General features: G+C 39.9%; 1 protein-coding gene across 2 annotated transcripts in view; it reads right to left on the minus strand.

The window, feature by feature from the left end:
- eEFSec (eukaryotic translation elongation factor, selenocysteine-specific) overlaps positions 1-18,436 on the minus strand; it is a 29,271-nt gene extending 10,835 nt beyond the window's left edge. Inside the window, exons 1-4 of one of the 2 annotated variants that reach the window (XM_067135984.2) lie at positions 18,317-18,436; positions 17,571-17,740; positions 17,289-17,397; positions 9,307-9,467 (exon numbers count right to left, since the gene is read on the minus strand). In XM_067135984.2, the coding sequence (XP_066992085.2) occupies positions 9,307-9,467; positions 17,289-17,397; positions 17,571-17,723 (423 nt within the window). In that variant the 5' untranslated portion in view covers positions 17,724-17,740; positions 18,317-18,436. Of the gene's footprint in view, positions 1-9,306; positions 9,468-17,288; positions 17,398-17,570; positions 17,741-17,838 lie in introns of both variants that reach the window. The other variant, XM_067135983.2, reaches the window with a different exon arrangement.
- Positions 18,437-20,074: the final 1,638 nt, after the last annotated feature.

A 20,074-nucleotide genomic window follows, 5' to 3' on the forward strand; every position in this document is an offset into this window, starting at 1 on the left:
ATATTGCATATCCAGTGCGTATTTGTTTCAGAACACACCTTAAGCTTTGTAATGTATTTTTGATGTTCAATGTATGAAAAGAGCAGATGGACAAATACTTATGCGAGTTGATATATTACAAATATTCAAGATACAGAAGTTCTGCATCTAATGCACCTGCCATATTTTGAGCTAACAGAGAATTTAACTGCTTGAACTTGGGCAGTTAAATTAACTGAGAGTTTAACAGATTTTTTTGTCTTAACCAATGTTGATTAAATGCTAATTTGGTTTAGTTCACTGTTAAATTGTTTTAACATGCAGTTAAATGTTAACTGAGGTTGAATAAACCGGACCTATGTCTTACGATTATTAAAACAACTTTCTCTGTTTTCAGGTTATTTCAGGGATAAGGGACTGACTGGCCGAGGTGGTAAAGGTGTGCTCAGTTCATCTGGAAGGACATGGGTTCGCTTCACTGTCAGGAAGTTGAAAAATTTAAGAAATGAGATTTCAACTTCCAGAGGTGCATAAGGCCCTGAAGTTCACTCAGCCTGTACCAAAAATGAGTACCAGGTTAATTCCTAGGGGCAAAGGCGGCTGGGTGTAGAGATAACAACGCTACTCCACCAAGAGTCGAGTTTAAGGATGGTGGAAGCCTTTACCTTCCACCCTTCTAAGGACCTTCATGACCTGTACGGATATGAATGTGTTTTTCCCTTTGTCTGTTTCAGAGATATAAGTTAACAGTGTAATTTTTACTTATGATTCTTTCAATACTGTACATCATGTTTGCAACATTATTAATCAACATATTTACTTTGCACCCAATTTATAAAAATTAGTCTAAAATTGCTTAAATTATTGTGTTAAAAGCTTCATAGTGTCCATAAGGAACAATGAATACAAATATAAGGCTATGGGGAACAAGCAAACATCAAAAATGCAAGAAACATAACTTCAAGAAGCAGCTCAATATATGGACTTGCATGTCAGTGCAGTGATTGAGTCTGTGTGTTTCACTGATCGTTTCATTTTATTTTGATTTAACATCTGAATGATTGAGCAGTAGATTTAAAATCAAGTCATGGACAATATCTTACATGCACACTTGTTTTTCATATATATCATTCACGGCAAAAATATGCAGTCACCATATGTTTTCACGACCATATATTCATGTTTTAATATTTTAATATTTTCATTCACTGTTTTACTGAAAGATGACCCACACATAGGGCTGAAACATGTATACATTATAAATAAAATATAATTTTATTGAACAGGTCGATATATTAAAATGAATAATTGAGTGTGTCTGTTGAGGTTTCTGTTACATCGTGCTCTGGTGATATCAACTGTAATTGTAGTCCATTATTCTTTCTTCGTTATACCCGACTAAGGAGCGAGATTGAACTTACAGTATTTAGCTGATATAAACATACTATGGGTGATGATTTGGTCCGCCCTGTCAATATATTATTAATGTTGCCATTGATGCTTTCACGGCCCATACTTATAGACTTGTTATAGGCTTCTGGGCTTATGCCGTGTCAAGCAATAAGCTCAGAAGCCTATATCATGTCTATAATATATTATCAGGTTCCTAATTTTGCACAAGTATTTCACTTGTACATGTTTCAAGAGCCCCCATCCCCTTTATCAGCGATTTCTGCATCACAAAGCAAGATTCCTCATGTCTTAAAGATGTAACAGCATTCAGCTATACATTATCAATACATAACCTTGTTTTATCACATACACACACAAGAAACATTTCTTGATAATGTTTTGTTATGTAATAGAACACTTTTAAATGCTTATAAAAAAGTTCAGCTGGTTATTTTTGTATAATACAACACTTTAAAACATGTATTAAAATGTCAGCTGGTTTCCTTGGAAAAAATCAAAGTAAAAATATTTCTTCTCACTGTTTGTGTTTACTGTTGTAGAACACTTTTACCGGGCGAGTTGGCCGTGCGTGTAGAGGCGCGCGGCTGTGAGCTTGCATCCGGGAGATAGTAGGTTCGAATCCCACTATCGGCAGCCCTGAAAATGGTTTTCCGTGGTTTCCCATTTTCACACCAGGCAAATGCTGGGGCTGTACCTTAATTAAGGCCACGGCCGCTTCCTTCCAACTCCTAGGCCTTTCCTATCCCATCGTCGCCACAAGACCTATCTGTGTCGGTGCGACGTAAAGCCCCTAGTAAAAAAAAAAAAAAAGAACACTTTAAGCGTATTAAAAACTCAACTGATACACTACCAAAGTTTAAAGCTTCGCCTTCTTGTTCTTAGAACACTTCGTAAAATGTACTGATATATCACTGAATTATTAGACCTCTTAAGATGTATATGCGTAACTGATTATATCTGGTCGAATGGAATCGTGCTATGTTGGTGTTGGGCTGGAATTCTGACAGAGCGGATCGAAACTTCCATCATGTCCTTGAATATATACCTAGTATTTGCTCTTCTTGTTGTATATTTTCGGAGGAAGTAGGCTTCTTGTAGGTTGTTCATTTCTGTTTCGTAATCAGTTGTGTTCATTATGACTGAGACATTACCCTTGTCAGCCGGAATTACAATTACACTATCGTCGTTGCGAAACACATCGCCTTTGGTCAAGTTTTGACATGGTGGCTTCACTTTTTTCAGCATGTAAGATGCATCTTGACAAATTTCTTCTGCCTTGTTTAATGGTAAATCTCTGATGGCACACACTACCCTACAGATACTAGAAGAAGAAACACATAAGAAAGTAAAGAATCCCATTAAGAAAATTAGTACTTGTTAGACTTGTTAAGAGCTCAACACTTCCACAACACTTGCAGAAGACCTTACTAAATTCAGACTTGGTACCTCCAGTCATTTATGGTCTCCCAAAAATACACAAGAATGATATGCCACTAAGACCAATCGTGAGTACCATTGGTTCTACAACCCACGAGTTAACCCGCTATATTTCATTACTGTTACAGCTAGAAACAGGGAAGACAGAAAATCACGTTAAAGATTCTAAACACTTCATGTAAAATTTACGTGAGCTACGGGTGGAAGGTGACATCCTGGTAAGCTTTGATGTTACATCACTTTTTACTAATATACCAGTAAAAGAAACGCTTGTTTTTATCAGGCAATACCTGTCTGAGGACTTGACAAATCTGGCAACAGTTTGTTTAAAATCTACTTACTTCTGCTAAAAAGGGGATTGTTACGAACAGACAGAAGGAGCAGCAATGGGTTCACCTCTATCACCAGTGGCTGCAAACATTTTTATGGAACACTGTGACTGCTGCATTAACTACAGCGCCACTGAAACCTAAATGCTTCTATCATTATGCAGATGACACATTTTCGGTCTGACCATTTTTGGAGCACTTAAATTCCATTAACAGGAAGACCAAGTTCACAAAAAATTAAGATAGTTCTACAATTTAAAAATCTTGGAGAATTTATCACACACAACTTAAACGAGAAAGAAACATGGATAAATAGAACAAAATGGAAAAAGCCCGATTTTTAACCTGGTTAACATATAATAAGAAATGCCTGTCAATAGACACTAAGACCTAACACTATAAAACCATAACTCTCTTGGAAGCTACTTACATTTGTGAAACGCTGTTCCAAATTTGAAATGAAAGAAGAACTGATTACCTCCTCAAAACTGAAGGAAGAATCATCAGAACTTGCATAAATAAAAAATACAAGGTCAAAGGAGAATACTTACTAATGAAACTGCCTATCGAGAGATTGACCCAATCACCAGAGCAATGAAGAAGAAAAGAATCTTGTATTTGTTTCACATCTTGTGACTGCCAGGAAATGGATTTTATAACAACTAGTGATGAGAAATCTTAGAAAGAAGACAGGAGGGCAATGGATCCACAAAATTCAGTAAGACCACAAAGCAGTTGAACTATTGCGACAATAGGATAGGAAAGGCCTAGGAATGAGAAGGAAGGGGCCGTGGCCGTAATTAAGGTACGGCCCCAGCATTTGCCTGGTGTGAAAATGGGAAACCATGGAAAACCATCTTCAGGGTTGCCAAAAGTGAGGCTCAAACCCACTATCTCCTGGATGCAATCTCACAGCTCGCACCCCTAACCGCACGACCAACTCGTCCGGTAGCAGTAGGACTCAAAATACTGTAGCAGATGCAGAGAACAAAAATAAAATTAACACCCTTCTTAAGACTCACAATTTTTCAGAAGAAATGACACATAGAAGGGCTATAGCGATTTCAGACGAGTTGAGAAAATTATGATCGGAACGAATGAAAAAGTATTGGGCAGATCGCAAGAAGTAAAAGTACAACATTCAAACATTCCTAAAAGTTTGAAAATTAAAACAACTTACTGATGTTTTGAGAGAAAGAGATATTTACATACTTGCACTTCAAGAGACAAGATACCTTGATGAAAATCACATGGAATCTAGTGGTTATAGAATTTACAAAGGAAAACCAGCAATAAAAAAACAACACAAATATAACTATCCTAGGTAGGCCTTTATGGTTAAAAGTAACAATCCGGAGTCCATCATCAATTCCACATCACAAACAGAGAGGATCTCGTTTCTGTCCTTTAGATCTGACAATAAAGCATACACGATTATCAATGCACATGCACCGATAAATGACGATAACAAGAAAATCCCAGAGAAGGTAGATGACTTTTGGGAAATTCTTGAAAACACAATGTCCAAAATTCCACAACACCATGTGAAACTTTTGGTTGGTGATTTCAATGCTCAGATAAGTAAAGAAAAAAGCTACAGGAAAATTGTGGGGGACTACCCAGCACATAACAGAACGAACAGGAATGGCGAAAGATTAATCATTTTCTGCACATATTTTAACTTGAAACTCATGTCCACACATTTCCAAGGCACTGCTGAGCAAGAAGAAAACATGGGCATCTCCTAACACGTTGCTGGGGGAGTTTCAGATCTACCGTGTTCCTTTAACAACCAGAAACCGAAGGGAAATCTTGAACGTCGAGGTAAGAAAAAGCTTAAAAATAGATTCGGATCACTACCTCACGGAGATTTAAAGTAAGAATCCAACCAAACAAACCCAAACAAAGAACCAAGAGGAAGCTTAGAATTGAGACAGATACTCTGAAACAAAACTACGATACATATTGTGAAAAATTGTCAAAGCTGAATATGAACAGTTGGGAAGAAATCAAAAAGTCAATATTTAAAGCAGCTGAAGGTTTGGGGAATCCAGCAAGGAAACAAAAACGCAGGCGGTGGAATGAAAAGTGTTATGAAGCTTTGGACAGAAGACTACAAGCATGGAGGAGGTGGCATTCCAACAAAACCGAGGAGAGATGGGAAACTTTCAGGAAAGAGAGGAAGAAAACAGCCTAGATCATACGATCAGAAAAAAGAAATTATGGTAGAAGTAGGCTGGATAAGATAGAAGATGATTTTCGAAAGAACAACACTCAAGCATTTTACAAAACCTTCAAAGAGGAACTACAGGGATACCAGCCATCAAGTTTGTGTTTCAACCAGAAGGATGGTAGCATAGTAACGAACAACAAAGAAAATTGTCAATTTCTCGTAGATTACTTCAAAATTTTGCTGAATTGTGCAGAACCTGTGGAAAGATTAGATACGAAAAATTTATCTCAGGATAACCAAGATTCCAAGCAACCTCGTCTAGAAGACATCAAGGAAATAATAAATGAGCTTAAAAACAACAAAGCACCAGGTGAAGATGCAATTATTGCAGAAATGTGGAAGTTCGGAGGAGAAACTGCAGCAAAAGCAATCCACACCGTCATAGGAGAGATCTAGAGAGATGAAAAGATCCCCAATGATCGGAAGTGTGCTCTTATACACCCACTTCACAAGAAAGGTCTCTGGATGAACATCAATAATTGTAGAGGCATCTCTTTACTCCCAATCACACATACGATACTTCCAAAAGTACTAATGAGAAGAGTTGAAGAACAAGCAGACTATCTCATTGGTGAGTACCAGGCTGGATTTACAAAAGGAAGATCATGCGCAGACAAATATTTAACCTGAAGAGCATTCTCAGAATAAGAGCTTTGAGAAGCCAGGGTAATATTTGCCGATTTTTTTTTTTTGCTAGGGGCTTTACGTCGCACCGACACAGATAGGTCTTATGGCGACGATGGGATAAGAAAGGCCTAGGAGTTGGAAGGAAGCGGCCGTGGCCTTAATTAAGGTACAGCCCCAGCATTTGCCTGGTGTGAAAATGGGAAACCACGGAAAACCATTTTCAGGGCTGCCGATAGTGGGATTCGAACCTACTATCTCCCGGATGCAAGCTCACAGCCGCGCGCCTCTACACGCACGGCCTATTTGCCGATTTTAAGAAAGTGTATGATTCAATTGACAGGCAGACTCTATTTAATTAATGTCTTAGAGGAATTCAGAAGTGACAGGAAAACAAGAATGTTAATAAAACAAATCCTGACAGAAAGTTTCTCAAAAGTCAAATTATTCAGTGAAATTTCTGAACCATTTGAAATAAAAATGGGAGTCAGACAAGGAGACTGCCTATCACCAATTCTCTTTAACATTGTTCTAGAAAAAATCATTAGAACCTGGAGAAAAGCTCTGGAAGTGAAAGGAATAAGGGATACATTTAGGAAAGGACAGAACTTAGAAATTAAGTGTTTGGCTTTCGCAGATGATCTTGCCCTCTTGGCTCACAACCGAGAAAGTGCCCAAATTATGCTGAACACTCTACATGAGATCGCTGAGAAAACGGGTCTGAAAGTCTCCTATGAGAAGACTGAGTACATGCAATATGGACATCAGGGGGAGGGACACTTAGAAGTGAAGCATGGGACTGTAAAAAGAACTGAGAAATTTAAATATCTAGGGGAATGGATAGAGCCTAACAGACTGGATACAGAGGTGAATAAGGCAAGAATTAGAAAACTAGAATTAGCTTATAGGTTAACCCAGAACAGATACAAAAAAAGAACAATATCTCACAAGGCGAAACTTAAACACTACAGCACAGTGGTAAAGCCACAGGGTCTCTACGCTTCAGAGAGCCTGACCATGAATAAAAAGGGTAAGCTTCAAGAACTCGAAAAAAATGAGAGGAGAATCTTAAGGAAAATTTTAGAACCCCAGAAACATGCTGATGGGGAGTGGAGGAATAGAAAAAATTATGATCTCTACAAATACACCGAAAAAAATCACTGTCACCATGTGAAAGCGAAGGCCAAAATTCTATGGGCATCTAGAAACATGGATGAGAAATGGCTAACTAAGAAAATATTCCAGTACATCACTGGACTGAAAGCTTCAATGGAATGGGTCAAAGAGGTAAAAGGAGATGCAATAGAAAGTGGACTTACAATGGATATGATTCATAACAGAAAAGAATTTAGAAGCCAAGTGGACATCATCAAATCATTCGACATTCAGATGCCTGCTCTCTCTGCGAACCTTCCGCCATCGCTCTTCGCTCATCCCTGTGTCGCCAAGTCTCTCCCGGCCAGCCACTGCCATCTACAAGTAGAGTCCACCAGCTAGGAAAACATCAGGAACCAGGAGGTATTCTAGCTGGTACTTCGGCGAGTTGCCTACCCGACTACACAGTTAAGCAACATCGGGCATGGTTACCATTGGTTAGGTGACCAAACCTTCTCTGCTCGGCAGTTTGCATACCTGCCTCTTGCTTCGCCTGCCTCCTCACTACCTGGTCGTGGCAGTTAAGCAACACTGGGCGTGGTCACCATCTGGTTGGGTGACCCCTCCCCTCCACTGCCCAGCGGGTTGCATACCCGCCTCAATCGTCGCTTCGCTCTCCATGCCTTCGCTTCGTCTCCACCCTTGAGCAATTTAATAGCTGACCTGATTTATCCATAGTCTAGCTATTACATCTGGTCACCGTAGCAGGACTGGTAGCGTAGGTGAGCACTTAGCGTCCTGCTTCGGTCTTTCAAGCCCCCTTAAATTCTTTCTTCGCTGTACCGACAGCCATCATAATTCCAGTCGCCTGTTGACCACGGTTCGTGCCTTGTCAGTGGCCCCAACCACTACCAACAAAACTCGCCCCGGTATGACCACGACAACAGGAAGGCTCTTTTCCTATAGTCCACCCCTGGTGTTTGACGCCCCCCTTTCCTGCTCACACTTATTTTTCAGTGTCGGCTGCATTGATGCCCCTCCCCCCCCCCCCAGTCCTAGTGTTTAGGGCCCCTGCCTAGGCAGGGGCTACCCTCCACCTCCGCCCTGAGCGTCTATTATGACGAAAGTTGGTAAGAACCCTTCAGGTTCATTACAGTCCACCCCCACCCAAGGCCCTTCTGGCCCCATTACCAGATTTAAGATGTCAAAAGTCAAAAAAAGGGCCCACGAGAGCTGTCTGAAACCAGCCCTGCTGCAGTGAGCATTAAGCCATCTAAGGAAAGAACTACTATATCTACATACAAGCTCCCTACAGCTTTTTCTCCTCCATTCATGAAGAATGACTCGGCACCATCCCATCAACCTCTTGACACTGCTGACTCCCCTGCCTCCTCAGTAGTTGACAGTTCACCAGCGACCTCGGACTCCGAATCCGGACCACCGACTCCTCCTGCCAACATCTCCAGAGTTTGGTCCTCGTCTCAACCACCGCCTACTTCAAGAACAAGGTCTCCTGCTCCTCAATCAGCCAGCATGGATAACCTAACAGCTGTTGATGCTGATAAAGATGATGATGCCATAAAAGATGCCGCTTTTTCGTCTCTTTCAGGACGTTCACAAAGAAGACTCAGATACATGGACATCAAACCCAGATCTCTGGTAGTCTCTAACATCTACGATGTCTTCAACAATCCCTCCCCTCCCCCTGCTCCCCAAAACCAAGATCTACCAACCCCCCACCTCTTCGAAAGTCCCCCACCACAATCAACTAACACTAACTCAACTCAGCCTGCTCAGAATCCTCCCCAAGCCGCCCGGCCTCCCAGAATCAAGATTTTGCCAGTCTACGTAAAAGATGTAAAAAAACATCAACCAATTCACTGTTCTCAAAGCCAATGAAATCGAATACGCCCTCAAAGTATTTCACGTGGCCTTAATTAAGGTACAGCCCCAGCATTTGCCTGGTGTGAAAATGGGAAAACACAGAAAACCATCTTTAGGGCTGCCGACCGTGAGATTCGAACCTACTATCTCCCGGATGCAAGTTCACAGCCACGACCCTAACCCCACGGCCAACTCGCCCAGTGAATGAAAGAATATATGAATGAATTTTTAAAAAATTAATTAATTAATTAATTAATTAAATACAGTTGAACATCAACCATATGAAGTTTTGTATTTTCAAATCTAACTTACATCATTTATGCTAATGCAGCCTTGCAGAACAGTTCCCGTCAGAACAGTGCCTTGACCACGCACACTGAAGCAATGATCCACAGCAAACAAGAAGGGTTGAGATATATCCCTCTTAGGAACAAAGGCAGTCTCCTGTAAAACTCTGATGAGATCCTGAATACCTGCAGCAGACAAAACAAGAAATGAGAACATACCGAAAGTAAAACGAGTTGATTATTTGGAATTGAACCTCAAACCTCCAAACATGGGTACTGACAGTGTAATGCACTCTCCAAGCAATGCGGGAGAATATTAAATGCATACAAAAGTACAGCTGTGGACATGATAATATGTTTTTAGGCTTTCACGGGGTCAGAAAACAAATTGAAATTCTTTAAGTTTCACAGAGAACTTTGATCTGCGTTTTCAGAAGAAAATCTCGCCTGTTGCCATTGATGCTTTCACAGATTGTACTTCTAGACATGATACTGTATAGGCTTTTGGGCTTATGCCATGTCAAGAAACTAAGGTGAATCGTCTGTTCACGAGCAAGACTTCTCTAATAATGAAGGTTTGAATTTAAGAATGCTTTACCATTAGTCTATAGTAAATGGTAATCTCTTCCATCACCAAATGGCGCAATGTGCACTAACCTTCGGAGTGGCAGGTGACGATATCATCTTACCTCCAATTAAGATGTAAAGCTTTCTTAAATTCAAACCTGCACACATGACGAGAATGGAAGAGGACAGAGTTCCAAAGCAAGTATTTGCAGAGAAAATAATAGGAGGAAGATAACGGGGAAAGGCCCAGAAAGAGGCGGATGGACACTGTGAAGGAGAGTATAGAGAAGAGGGGAGTAAATGTAGAAGAAATATTGGAGGACAGAAGGGCGTGGTGGAGAGAAAGACAAATGTGGAGGGGAGGTCCTTGATTCACAACCCGACCCAGAAGGCTGGAAATGGGAAATGAAGAAGGAGAATATCTTCCCACTTTCACTTCACCCTGAAGCTGCCGTCCTCGGGGGACGGGTTCGATTGCTGGTACTGCCAAAAAATTTAAGAATGGCAAGAGGGCTGGTATGTGGTTAAAATGGTAAACGCAGCTCACCCCCATCGGGGTTGTGTCTGAAAAGAGCTGCACCACCCCAGGGCAAAGACATGAGTTTACTTTACTTGCCTCACCCTAAATTACTTAAAAACACTGCTAAAAATCTCTGTATCAAAATTACTCCCAGATGTCTCATAAGTACCATTATGCTGTCACTTATGATACAAACATTTTCTTTCTTCCTTCCTGTTTGATATCCTGGAACTTAAGTTTAGATGCCAAAATATGCCTACTACGATGGCATTATTATTCATCGAAAATCTTGTTTAAGACTTCCTAAAATTGAGGAAACTCACAAAAAGATGGTTTTGATATTTAATTATCCTACCTTACTCGAAGTTGTTTTATGATGGTTTTCCAAACCATTTACACTCAATCCTATTATTCTACCAGCTCTCCGTCGGCAATGTTCCAGTCTTCTCAACACAACCCTTCAGTCCCTTTAGCCATCTGTCTCTCAATCTTCCCCTCGGCCCCTTGCTGCCCACTTCCATCTCGTACAGTAAACCTCCGATTAACCATTGAAGTTCCCTAAACCAAAATTTGGCTTAACCAAACCACCAAAGGAAAAAATGAATTAATAATTTGCCGGGCCAGTAGTCAAAATCGAGCTGGCAACTTTACTTGCATAATTCTCTTACTCCTACCCCGCATTCCAGTACCCTGTATACCCATAACTTCTCCCTCTTTTGCATATTCTACTCATTATTTGCCGTAATAACAAATCTTACAATGCCTTACAGTATCTGTGTCAGTGCAACGTAAAGCAAATTGTAATAAATTATAACAATTTAGTTTGTATCTCTTACCAATATCTGAGGACACGCAAAACTGCGACAATGCTTTGTCCTTTGTATATATTTATTATATATATATTATATTTACCACGGCTATTGGTGAAGCCCTAACCTCCAATCAGAACGATGGAAATCTAAAGCACATTTACAAAACTTGAACGCAATGACATAAAACGCCGCTCACATTTCTGAGTGCAAGGTATCGGAGAAAGATACTGCAGCCCAGGCGCTGCGTCCCTCTCCCCCTCGCCTCACCTCGCACAGTTCGCTGCTGAATGCCTGATAGGTTGGGGAAATGGGGAGATAGGTGTGTTTGGCTTCCGTGCGTCAGATCGCCACCGCTAATGAAGGAGAGATAGATAGCTCAAAGACTTGAAGTTCTCCGGAAGTTCCCGAATTGACACATGTGTTCCTCATCGTATATACTTCCTCACCTCATACTTCTGGCTTAATTTTACAGATAACAGAGTGCTGGTATTTCACTCCCTTTTGCTTCTACATCCTTGTAGAAAGACACTGCAGGGCTACTGTTATAGGAGTAATATAATTTTCTTTTCATAGGTAGATCTGCTACCGAGCTCGATAGCAGCAGTCGCTTACGTGCGGCCAGTGTCCAGTATTCGGGAGATAGTGGGTTCGAGCCCCACTGTCGGCAGCCCTGAAGATGGTTTTCCGTGGTTTCCCATTTTCACACCAGGCAAATGCTGGGGCTGTACCTTAATTAAGGCCACAGCTGCTTCCTTCCTAGTCCTAGCCCTTTCCTCTCCCATCGTCACCATAAGACCTATCTGTGTCGGTGCGATGTAAAACTAATAGCAAAAAAAAGAAAATTGGTAGATCTGCTAAAATGAAATGCTCTCTTTCAGGTCTAGTGTTCTCTTTGGTTGGTTGGAATCGAACCTGTGATCAAGGGTCCGACACCACCAATGATCTCCCAAGGAAGCTAATTAACCAGTGAATGATGGGTACGACTGCCGATAATACTGTAAAATTCAAAATTTTAATTTAATAATAATAATAAAATATAATAATGATGCATGGCATCTGTATAGGCTTGGTGGTGACCTAATGAGGATAAAAATGAATGGCAAAGATGTGATAAAACACCCAGTCCCCAAGCCAGGGGAATTAAGAGTAAGATGATTGATTCTGAGAATTGAACCAGGGCCATCGGACCAAAGGCAAACAATCTATCCATTTCACCACAGAGCCGGATTTTAATTTGCTAAACTGTAGCCTAAACCTTAGACTACCATCTCCATGATTAGGCGTTGATTATTGACGGTAGCAGTAGCAGAGGCCAGGGCAGTAGCTTGTGAAACAGCATTGACAGCACAGCAGGCTACTCTGTTGACTATTGGTTGCAGCTCAGAACGCTGAGGGCTTTACATTCACCAAACCAACTATCGAAAAGGGGTAACCTAAGTCTAGTGGTAGCCCACGTCTTTATCCCAGCATACGCCACTGAACTTACTTTTTATCTTCCATCCATACTGAAGATGTAGTATTTACTGGTGGCAAAGTTATAGTTACAGTTTTATTTGAATATATATAATGCTACCAGAATTAAGCAATACTACAACTGACAGTTGTCGCCAACTGTTCTTTATTTCTGAGTATACAGTTTCTCCTGTTTACAAATCTTTTGCACTCAGTGCAGCTGAACAAGCCAATTCTAACACGAAACAAGTGTTCACACAGATTGCGCTCAATGGATGGGGGTGGATGACCGCTTGGGAACACCACATGCCATTGGCTCAATTCCCTTTTTGGGGCCAATGACCTTAGGCCCCTTTAATAATAATAATAATAATAATAATAATAATAATAATAATAATAATAATAATAATAATAATAATAATGTTATTTGCTTTATGTCCCACTAACTACTTTTACGGTCTTCGGAGACGCCGAGGTGCCGGAATTTAGTCCCACAGGAGTTCTTTTACGTGCCAGTAAATCTACCGACACGAAGCTGTCGTATTGGAGCACCTTCAAATACCACCAGACTGAGCCAGGTTCGAACCTGCCAAGTTGAGGTTAGAAGGCCAGCGCCTTAACCGTCTGAGCCACCCAGCCTGGCAAGGCCCCTTTAAACAACAAACATCAACATCATCATCAATGGATGTGGGAGGATGGTGCTGTATCGGTTACAGCAGTAAGTTGGAGGGGGTTTGGTGTCACGAGTGCTCCAGGTCTGAGAGTTGATATTACTGACCTTCATGGTTTGTTTAAATTGGTGTTCATAATGCTTCAAGGGAGCACCATGGGATCTTGAACTCAAGCTAAGTTCACCATACAGGAATTGGTTTCATTGCCAAAACAGAATAAATAGGCTATTTTGTTTTTCCTTGAAAATTGTGGTAAGAAAAAGATGCATATGAAGGTTTTTGTGGCAAATTAAATTCTAAGTACACTTGGTGAGCTAATAGTACTAATAGTTCAAGTGGTGTATTCACTTCTAAGGGTCCTGTGCACACAATTTTTTTGACTTGCTCTACTTTACTTTTAACTACGTGCTTTCCTGATAGGCTAGCGTAACAATATATAGTCTAGTGTCCTTACCCCAGATTGCAAAAGATAGGTTACAGAATTAGCATGGCAGGGCTTGGACAACATCAAGATGCACTGAGCAGGCTTGTGAACGTTGAAACATTCAGCGACAAGGCAATAGTAGGGCATTCTATGTCCGAGAGAGGAGAATATTTTAATTAATGAACACTGAATCATAATTTTCTTGCTGTGCGGACTGGACCCTCCCACAAATTGGCAAGAAGTGACAGTAGCAAGACCGCTAGTCTGCTTTGGTTAAGTAGATTTCAAACTAGAAAAGCAAGCAAACGGATCTGGGGAGATAAGCGCCCAGCTTAGTCCACGAAGTGGTGTACAGACCTCTAGTATACAGAGTTTTTTTAATTTAGCATATGGTGTATTTTAGTGGCAGGGGTGTCTGGGAACATAGGCAACCTGCTCGTTTGGATGCGAGAAGATGATGAGGTAGGGAGAGGGTGAAGCCTGGTGTTGGCAAATAGCCTACTAATAATAGATGAGTAAAATTAAAAATCCACCTTTTCAACACTAATATTAAACTAAATAAGTTATGACATTTACTTGGAACTAGTTTCGACGCTGGTGAGCGTCATCTTCAGCCAAATATGAGGACAGGCAGTCATAAATATACATATCATCATTAAATCAATGCACATATAAACACTCTTAATGTGGGACTTATGATGCCCCTAAAAGTATCTGGAGAATGATATGTATATTTATGATTGCCTGTTGTCAAATTTGGCTGAAGATGATGCTCACAAGCGTCAAAACTAGTTCCAAGTAAATGTTATAACTTATTTAGTTTATATTAGTATTGAAAAGGTGGACTTTTAATTTTACTTATTCTCGGTTCAATATGGACTTAATAATGAAATTCTTAAATTTAAAAGATAGCCTACTCCTGTCAAATAACAGCAAGGGGTTTGCTTAAGGCTTAATGTCCCCATCCAATGGCCAAATCACCATCAACAATGTCACATGCCCTCACTCCAAATGAAAACTGCAGAGGTTTGGAACTGAATCCAGGCTTTCGGCATGCAACCTAGTGATGAGGAATTGTATACCACCACTTCAAGCAATGAACTTCATTCTGTTTCCGTGAAAATGAACTACAACCTGTTATCCAGTCTTTAACCGGGTCAGGGATGTAATGAATGAACCATATATAGGCTATTATTACAATGGGGTCGCCACTCCCAAGGTGATTATTAATGACTGATAAATGCTATGAAATAATGGAGAGTGTTGCTGGAATGAAAGAAAAACCTGTCCCGCCTCCGCATTGTCCAGCACAAATCTCACGTGGAGGGACCGGGATTTGAACCACGGTATCCAGCGGTGAGAGGCTGACGCGCTGCCGTCTGAGCCACGGAGGCTTCCGTTTCCGTATCGACTTTAAATATCTAAGGATCGGGCGAGTTGGCGTGCGATTAGGGACGCGCGGCTGTGAGCTTGCATCCAGGAGATAGTGGGTTCAAATCCCATTGTTGGCAGCCCTGAAGATGGTTTTCCGTGGTTTCCCATTTTCACACCAGGCAAATGCTGGAGCTGTACCTTAATTAAGGACACGGCCGCTTCCTTCCAACTCCTGGGCCTTTCCTATCCCATCGTCACCAAAAGACCTATCTGTGTCGATGCGATGTAAAGCCACTAGAAAAAAAAAAAAATATATATATATATCTAAGATGAAATTCTAAAGGAATTTAATTGTGTAAAGTCCACCTGTTCAATACACATTTGCCATTTAATAATGGTCTGTTTAAAAAGCTATATACGACATGTTTCGAATCAGCTAAAATAACATAAAGGAGAAAGACATATAACAAAAACACTGATACATAAAAAATTAGAGATAAAATAGAATCAACAAATGCAATGGAAGTCAATGTTTAAAATGTACACAGATTCAATATTAAAATACACTCAAAAAACACAATGGAAATCTGCGTTTCAAATGTACATAGATTCAAACTTGGATGAATTTAGTTGTAAGTGTGGGTCCAACCGTATTTAATACAATATTGGTTGAAAAGGCTAGGTTGAAACATGTCCTATATAGCTTTTTTTTTTTTTTTTTTGCTAGTGGCTTTACGTCGCGCCGACACAGATAGGTCTTATGGCGACGATGGGATAGGAAAGGCCTAGGAGTTGGAAGGAAGCGGCCGTGGCCTTAATTAAGGTACAGCCCCAGCATTTGCCTGGTGTGAAAATGGAAAACCACAGAAAACCATCTTCAGGCTGCCGACAATGGGGTTCGAACCCACTATCTCCCGATTACTGGATACTGGCCGCACTTAAGCGACTGCAGCTATTGAGCTCGGTATATATAGCTATTTAAACAAACCATTTATTAAATGGCAATCATGAATTGAACAGGTGGACTTTACATAATTGAATTCTTTTAGAATTTCATCTTAAATAGCACCACTTCTACCATCCTACTGTTCAACATTCTGAAGGTGAACTATTTTTCCACCAAAGAGACTCGAACCAACCATCTATGGTGTCAGTCCATTAAGGACGTGATGTCTTAACAACCATGGCCACCCAGGCGGGTCTAGTAAGTTATACCCAGTGACAAGACCACTGGTCTGCTTTGGTTATGTCTGGGCAGTGACACACCATTGGTCTGTTTGCATAATATATCTCAAGCGAAAAAAATCAAGGATAAAGTAGTTGCATCTGGCATCCACCTGATGGTTTCCTTATTTTCATGCAATGTGGCAACTATGTGCCCAGACACAATGTGAGCTCTTTCAGAGACAATAAGAAACTTGTCTTCATCACAAATAACCAATAGGAACACAGAAACTGATCACATTTCACAAATTTACACAGTCTCGGTTTTAATTCCTCTATATAAGTATGAATACTTCTTGGGGTGAGTGATGAATCCCTAGCAAGCATAAAGGAAGGATCTCCGCTCTCCGCAACTTCAGGTATACCTTCACATCATTTTTCTATGATTTAACTCTTTCCTAAACATGCAACCTGAGTAAGGAAGCACAACCATAGTCTATAATAATCTGTAATAAAAATGCTTTCTAATGGTGAAAGAAGTATTAAAAATCAGTTGAATGGTTCCCAAAATTACCCTCCATATATTACATATTCCAATTATGATTACAATTGGGTTTGTTTATCGCAGTCGGTGGAGAGCAGGCATGTCAGTTCATCAAGGAGTCTTGCATTACCGACAAAATAAGATTAAATTTTGAGGATGATCTGAGATTGACACAAATGTGAAAAAAACAGGACAAATTACGTATGTTGATTGTTCAGGTGCTAGCAAATTCAGGGCGAAACGACCTACTGTATCACTGAGAACTGACAGTCATAGATTTAGCACACTACTGTACCTGGGGACACAGCACCAGATGTAAACATCCGTAGTTCCTAGCATGGCCGAGTGTAATTATATTTTGAAAATGAAATACAAAAAAAATTCTCTCCTTATAACAAGTGTATACATGACAATATTTCTAGTAGCAAGAGTAAACTCGAAGCATTATGATAAGACAGTTGTATACTCATAATCTTTACCTTCTGGTTTATTGTCTTCCTCTGCACCCCCAGGTCTTGCTGCCACACTTACAATAGGACTGTCCTTAAAAATAGTGTTGCTGAGGGTGAGCCTCATTTTTTTCATTACCTGTACAAGAAATTATTACTCTAAGTGTGTGATTAACCAAACAAACAGTTACAAAATTAAACTAAAATGCTTTCTTATGCTGCTCACAAGTGAATGAAAAGTTACATTAAGTAGGTCTACTATATACTTCACTAACAACAAATGGTAAACAAAAGCAATATAAATAATAAAACCTTTTGAACTGAAATTTCTCTAGTCTTCGGAGGTAACAGATCAATTTTGTTTAGAACAACTATCATTTTGTCACATGACAGTTCTCCAATAATTAAGCATTCTGCAGTTTGTGTTTGCATGCCTTTAGTAATGTCAATAACAAGAATCATCATATCAATGATTTGTGCTCCTGGAAATAAGGTACATATCATCCATTAATTCACCAAAACTAGTAATTATACCATAAATAATCACTCGAAATTTTACAATGATCACTGAGTAACAAACCTCCAATAATGGTACGAATTAACGATGCATGCCCAGGGCAATCAACAAAAGTGAACTGGAGCTTTTCTAACCCTGAAGTGCTTTTCAGAATTTCAGGCATATCACATGATGAAGAACTAAATCCTAAATCTATAGTGATTCCTCTTTCTTGTGACTGAGGATTTTTATCAAAAGATGCAGTACTAGCTTTTGTACTAAGAACTTTTGCTAGGGATGTCTTTCCACTGTCAACATGCCCAAGTACTCCAACATTTAAGTTTAAAATTTTCTTATCCATCTTGTCGAAATAATCATTAAAAAGTGCAATCACCGAGAGCCATTGAAAAATAACTGCCAACTCGAAAATCTGAAGAGAACTTCAAGAACATAACCTCATTTTATATCTAATTAATGTCTGATAAACAGTGAAAGTTGAATGAATGGTTAATGTACATTATAATCTCTACTGCTCACAAAGCAATCTTAAAAAACTTATTACTTTATGCAATGAAAATTCATCCAAACTGTACAGTTAATTTTTTACACATGTACGGTTAAAGTCCACTTGCAATTCGCACGGAATCGCAGCCTACACAATGCGCAACACTCCACTCGTCTTATTTTCTCGTTCTAATTTCTACCGCTAGGTTAGGTGCAAATGACAGCAAAGATTTCATAGAACTGTAACAAACACAACAGTTTCGTCGTGTTTGGTTGTAGTGGGGAAAGCGATAGTTTGATCCAACATCAAAACTTAATCCATTAAAATACACTGCGTTGTTTTCACGTAGATATTTTGTATACTTATTGTTCCCTTCCTTGATCTGGTTGTGTAGAATTCGAAGAACGGGTGACATATCTTCAGAGTGAACTTATTTGATAAAGTGAGTTCGCTGGTATGAGCGTGTTGCTGTTTGTGTGTAGTGTGGTATAGTGTCAAGAAATTTCGTGTTTCTATCATTTCTGTCCGCAAAGCGTAAGTTATCAGTTTGATCATACATTTATCTTATCATTTTTGACAATTTCTTAAGCATTTCTATTCATCGTGTTTCTCCTTTTCATTTTTATGTTGTTATTGAACCAGTGACAAGGCAAGCTGTCAAAGTCAGTTGTTTTCATTAGGGTTATGGGCGTACTTTTACCGTTCATGAAAATACTTGGCGTGTATCTCCCCGGAAACAGTATTTCGCGTTTCCTACAAATATTTAGATAAATATAGGATTATTGTAATCCAGTGTTGTTGCATTAGCTTGAACTTATATCATGTTGCCGAGAATATGTTTTCGTTTCTGGATAGTTTAATCATTCTTCATAGCTCCTATTTTCATTGAAGGAAACATGCGTGCTTTTTGTTTTTTAAGTATTGCAAACCTTTCTTTCCAACGCGAACCACATGTAGGAGTGTTTTCCCCCTAGTCACTCCTAACGTCAAATATGCCGGTATGTTGAACCATGTTCAAGGATAAAATCGCATGTTGCCTTATAACCTCTGAACTTTCAAGATACACCCTATGGGATTTTTACAAAATTACTAACAAGAATTTTCTCATAATTCCCCATTAACTGATTTCGAAGCACACCGAGCAAGTGACCGCCCGGTAAAGTAACTTGTAAAAAAAAAAAAAAAAAAAAAAAAAAAAAAAAAAAAAAAAAAAAAAAACCGATAATGCTGTCTGAGGATCGACTCCGACTCCTTGGCAGATTTGTCAGCGGCCTTCAGTTCAGTGGGCCCTGGATTCGATTCACGACCGGACCGAAGATTTTAACTACGCCTGGTAATTCCTCTAGGTCGGGGTCTGGGAATTTTTCTCTTAATACACGTCTTCGAATGCATTCATCATTCTACAAATCACCACAGAAACACGTAATAATTGTGAATAAGTACATCACTCCACATAGGGTTGACGTCAGGGAAGACCGTAAAACTGGGCTTAATCAACATATAGTGCCGACCCCAAGAAGTTGGAAAAAGGCCAAGAAGAAGAATCTGTAGGAGAAGCGAGAAACGTGTTAGTAATCTGATTATCTGCCTGCTGTCATTTCTTGATGGGTACAGTACTTTTGCATCCATCTCTTGGCACAAGCCAGAGTAAAGTGTAGCTTCCACCGAAGTCCCAGTCAACATCCATGGCTGTGACAATATGGAAGTTGCTGGGGTATGGGTAGTGCTGAGTAATGACATTCAGAGCATGACTAGTGCATCTGAGTGTTATGAAAGGCGTTGCTCATAGGGTCAGTCGTGCTGCAATAGTACTTT

Source organism: Anabrus simplex, chromosome 1 (genome assembly GCF_040414725.1).
Source record: "Anabrus simplex isolate iqAnaSimp1 chromosome 1, ASM4041472v1, whole genome shotgun sequence".
Classification (NCBI taxonomy): domain Eukaryota; kingdom Metazoa; phylum Arthropoda; class Insecta; order Orthoptera; family Tettigoniidae; genus Anabrus; species Anabrus simplex.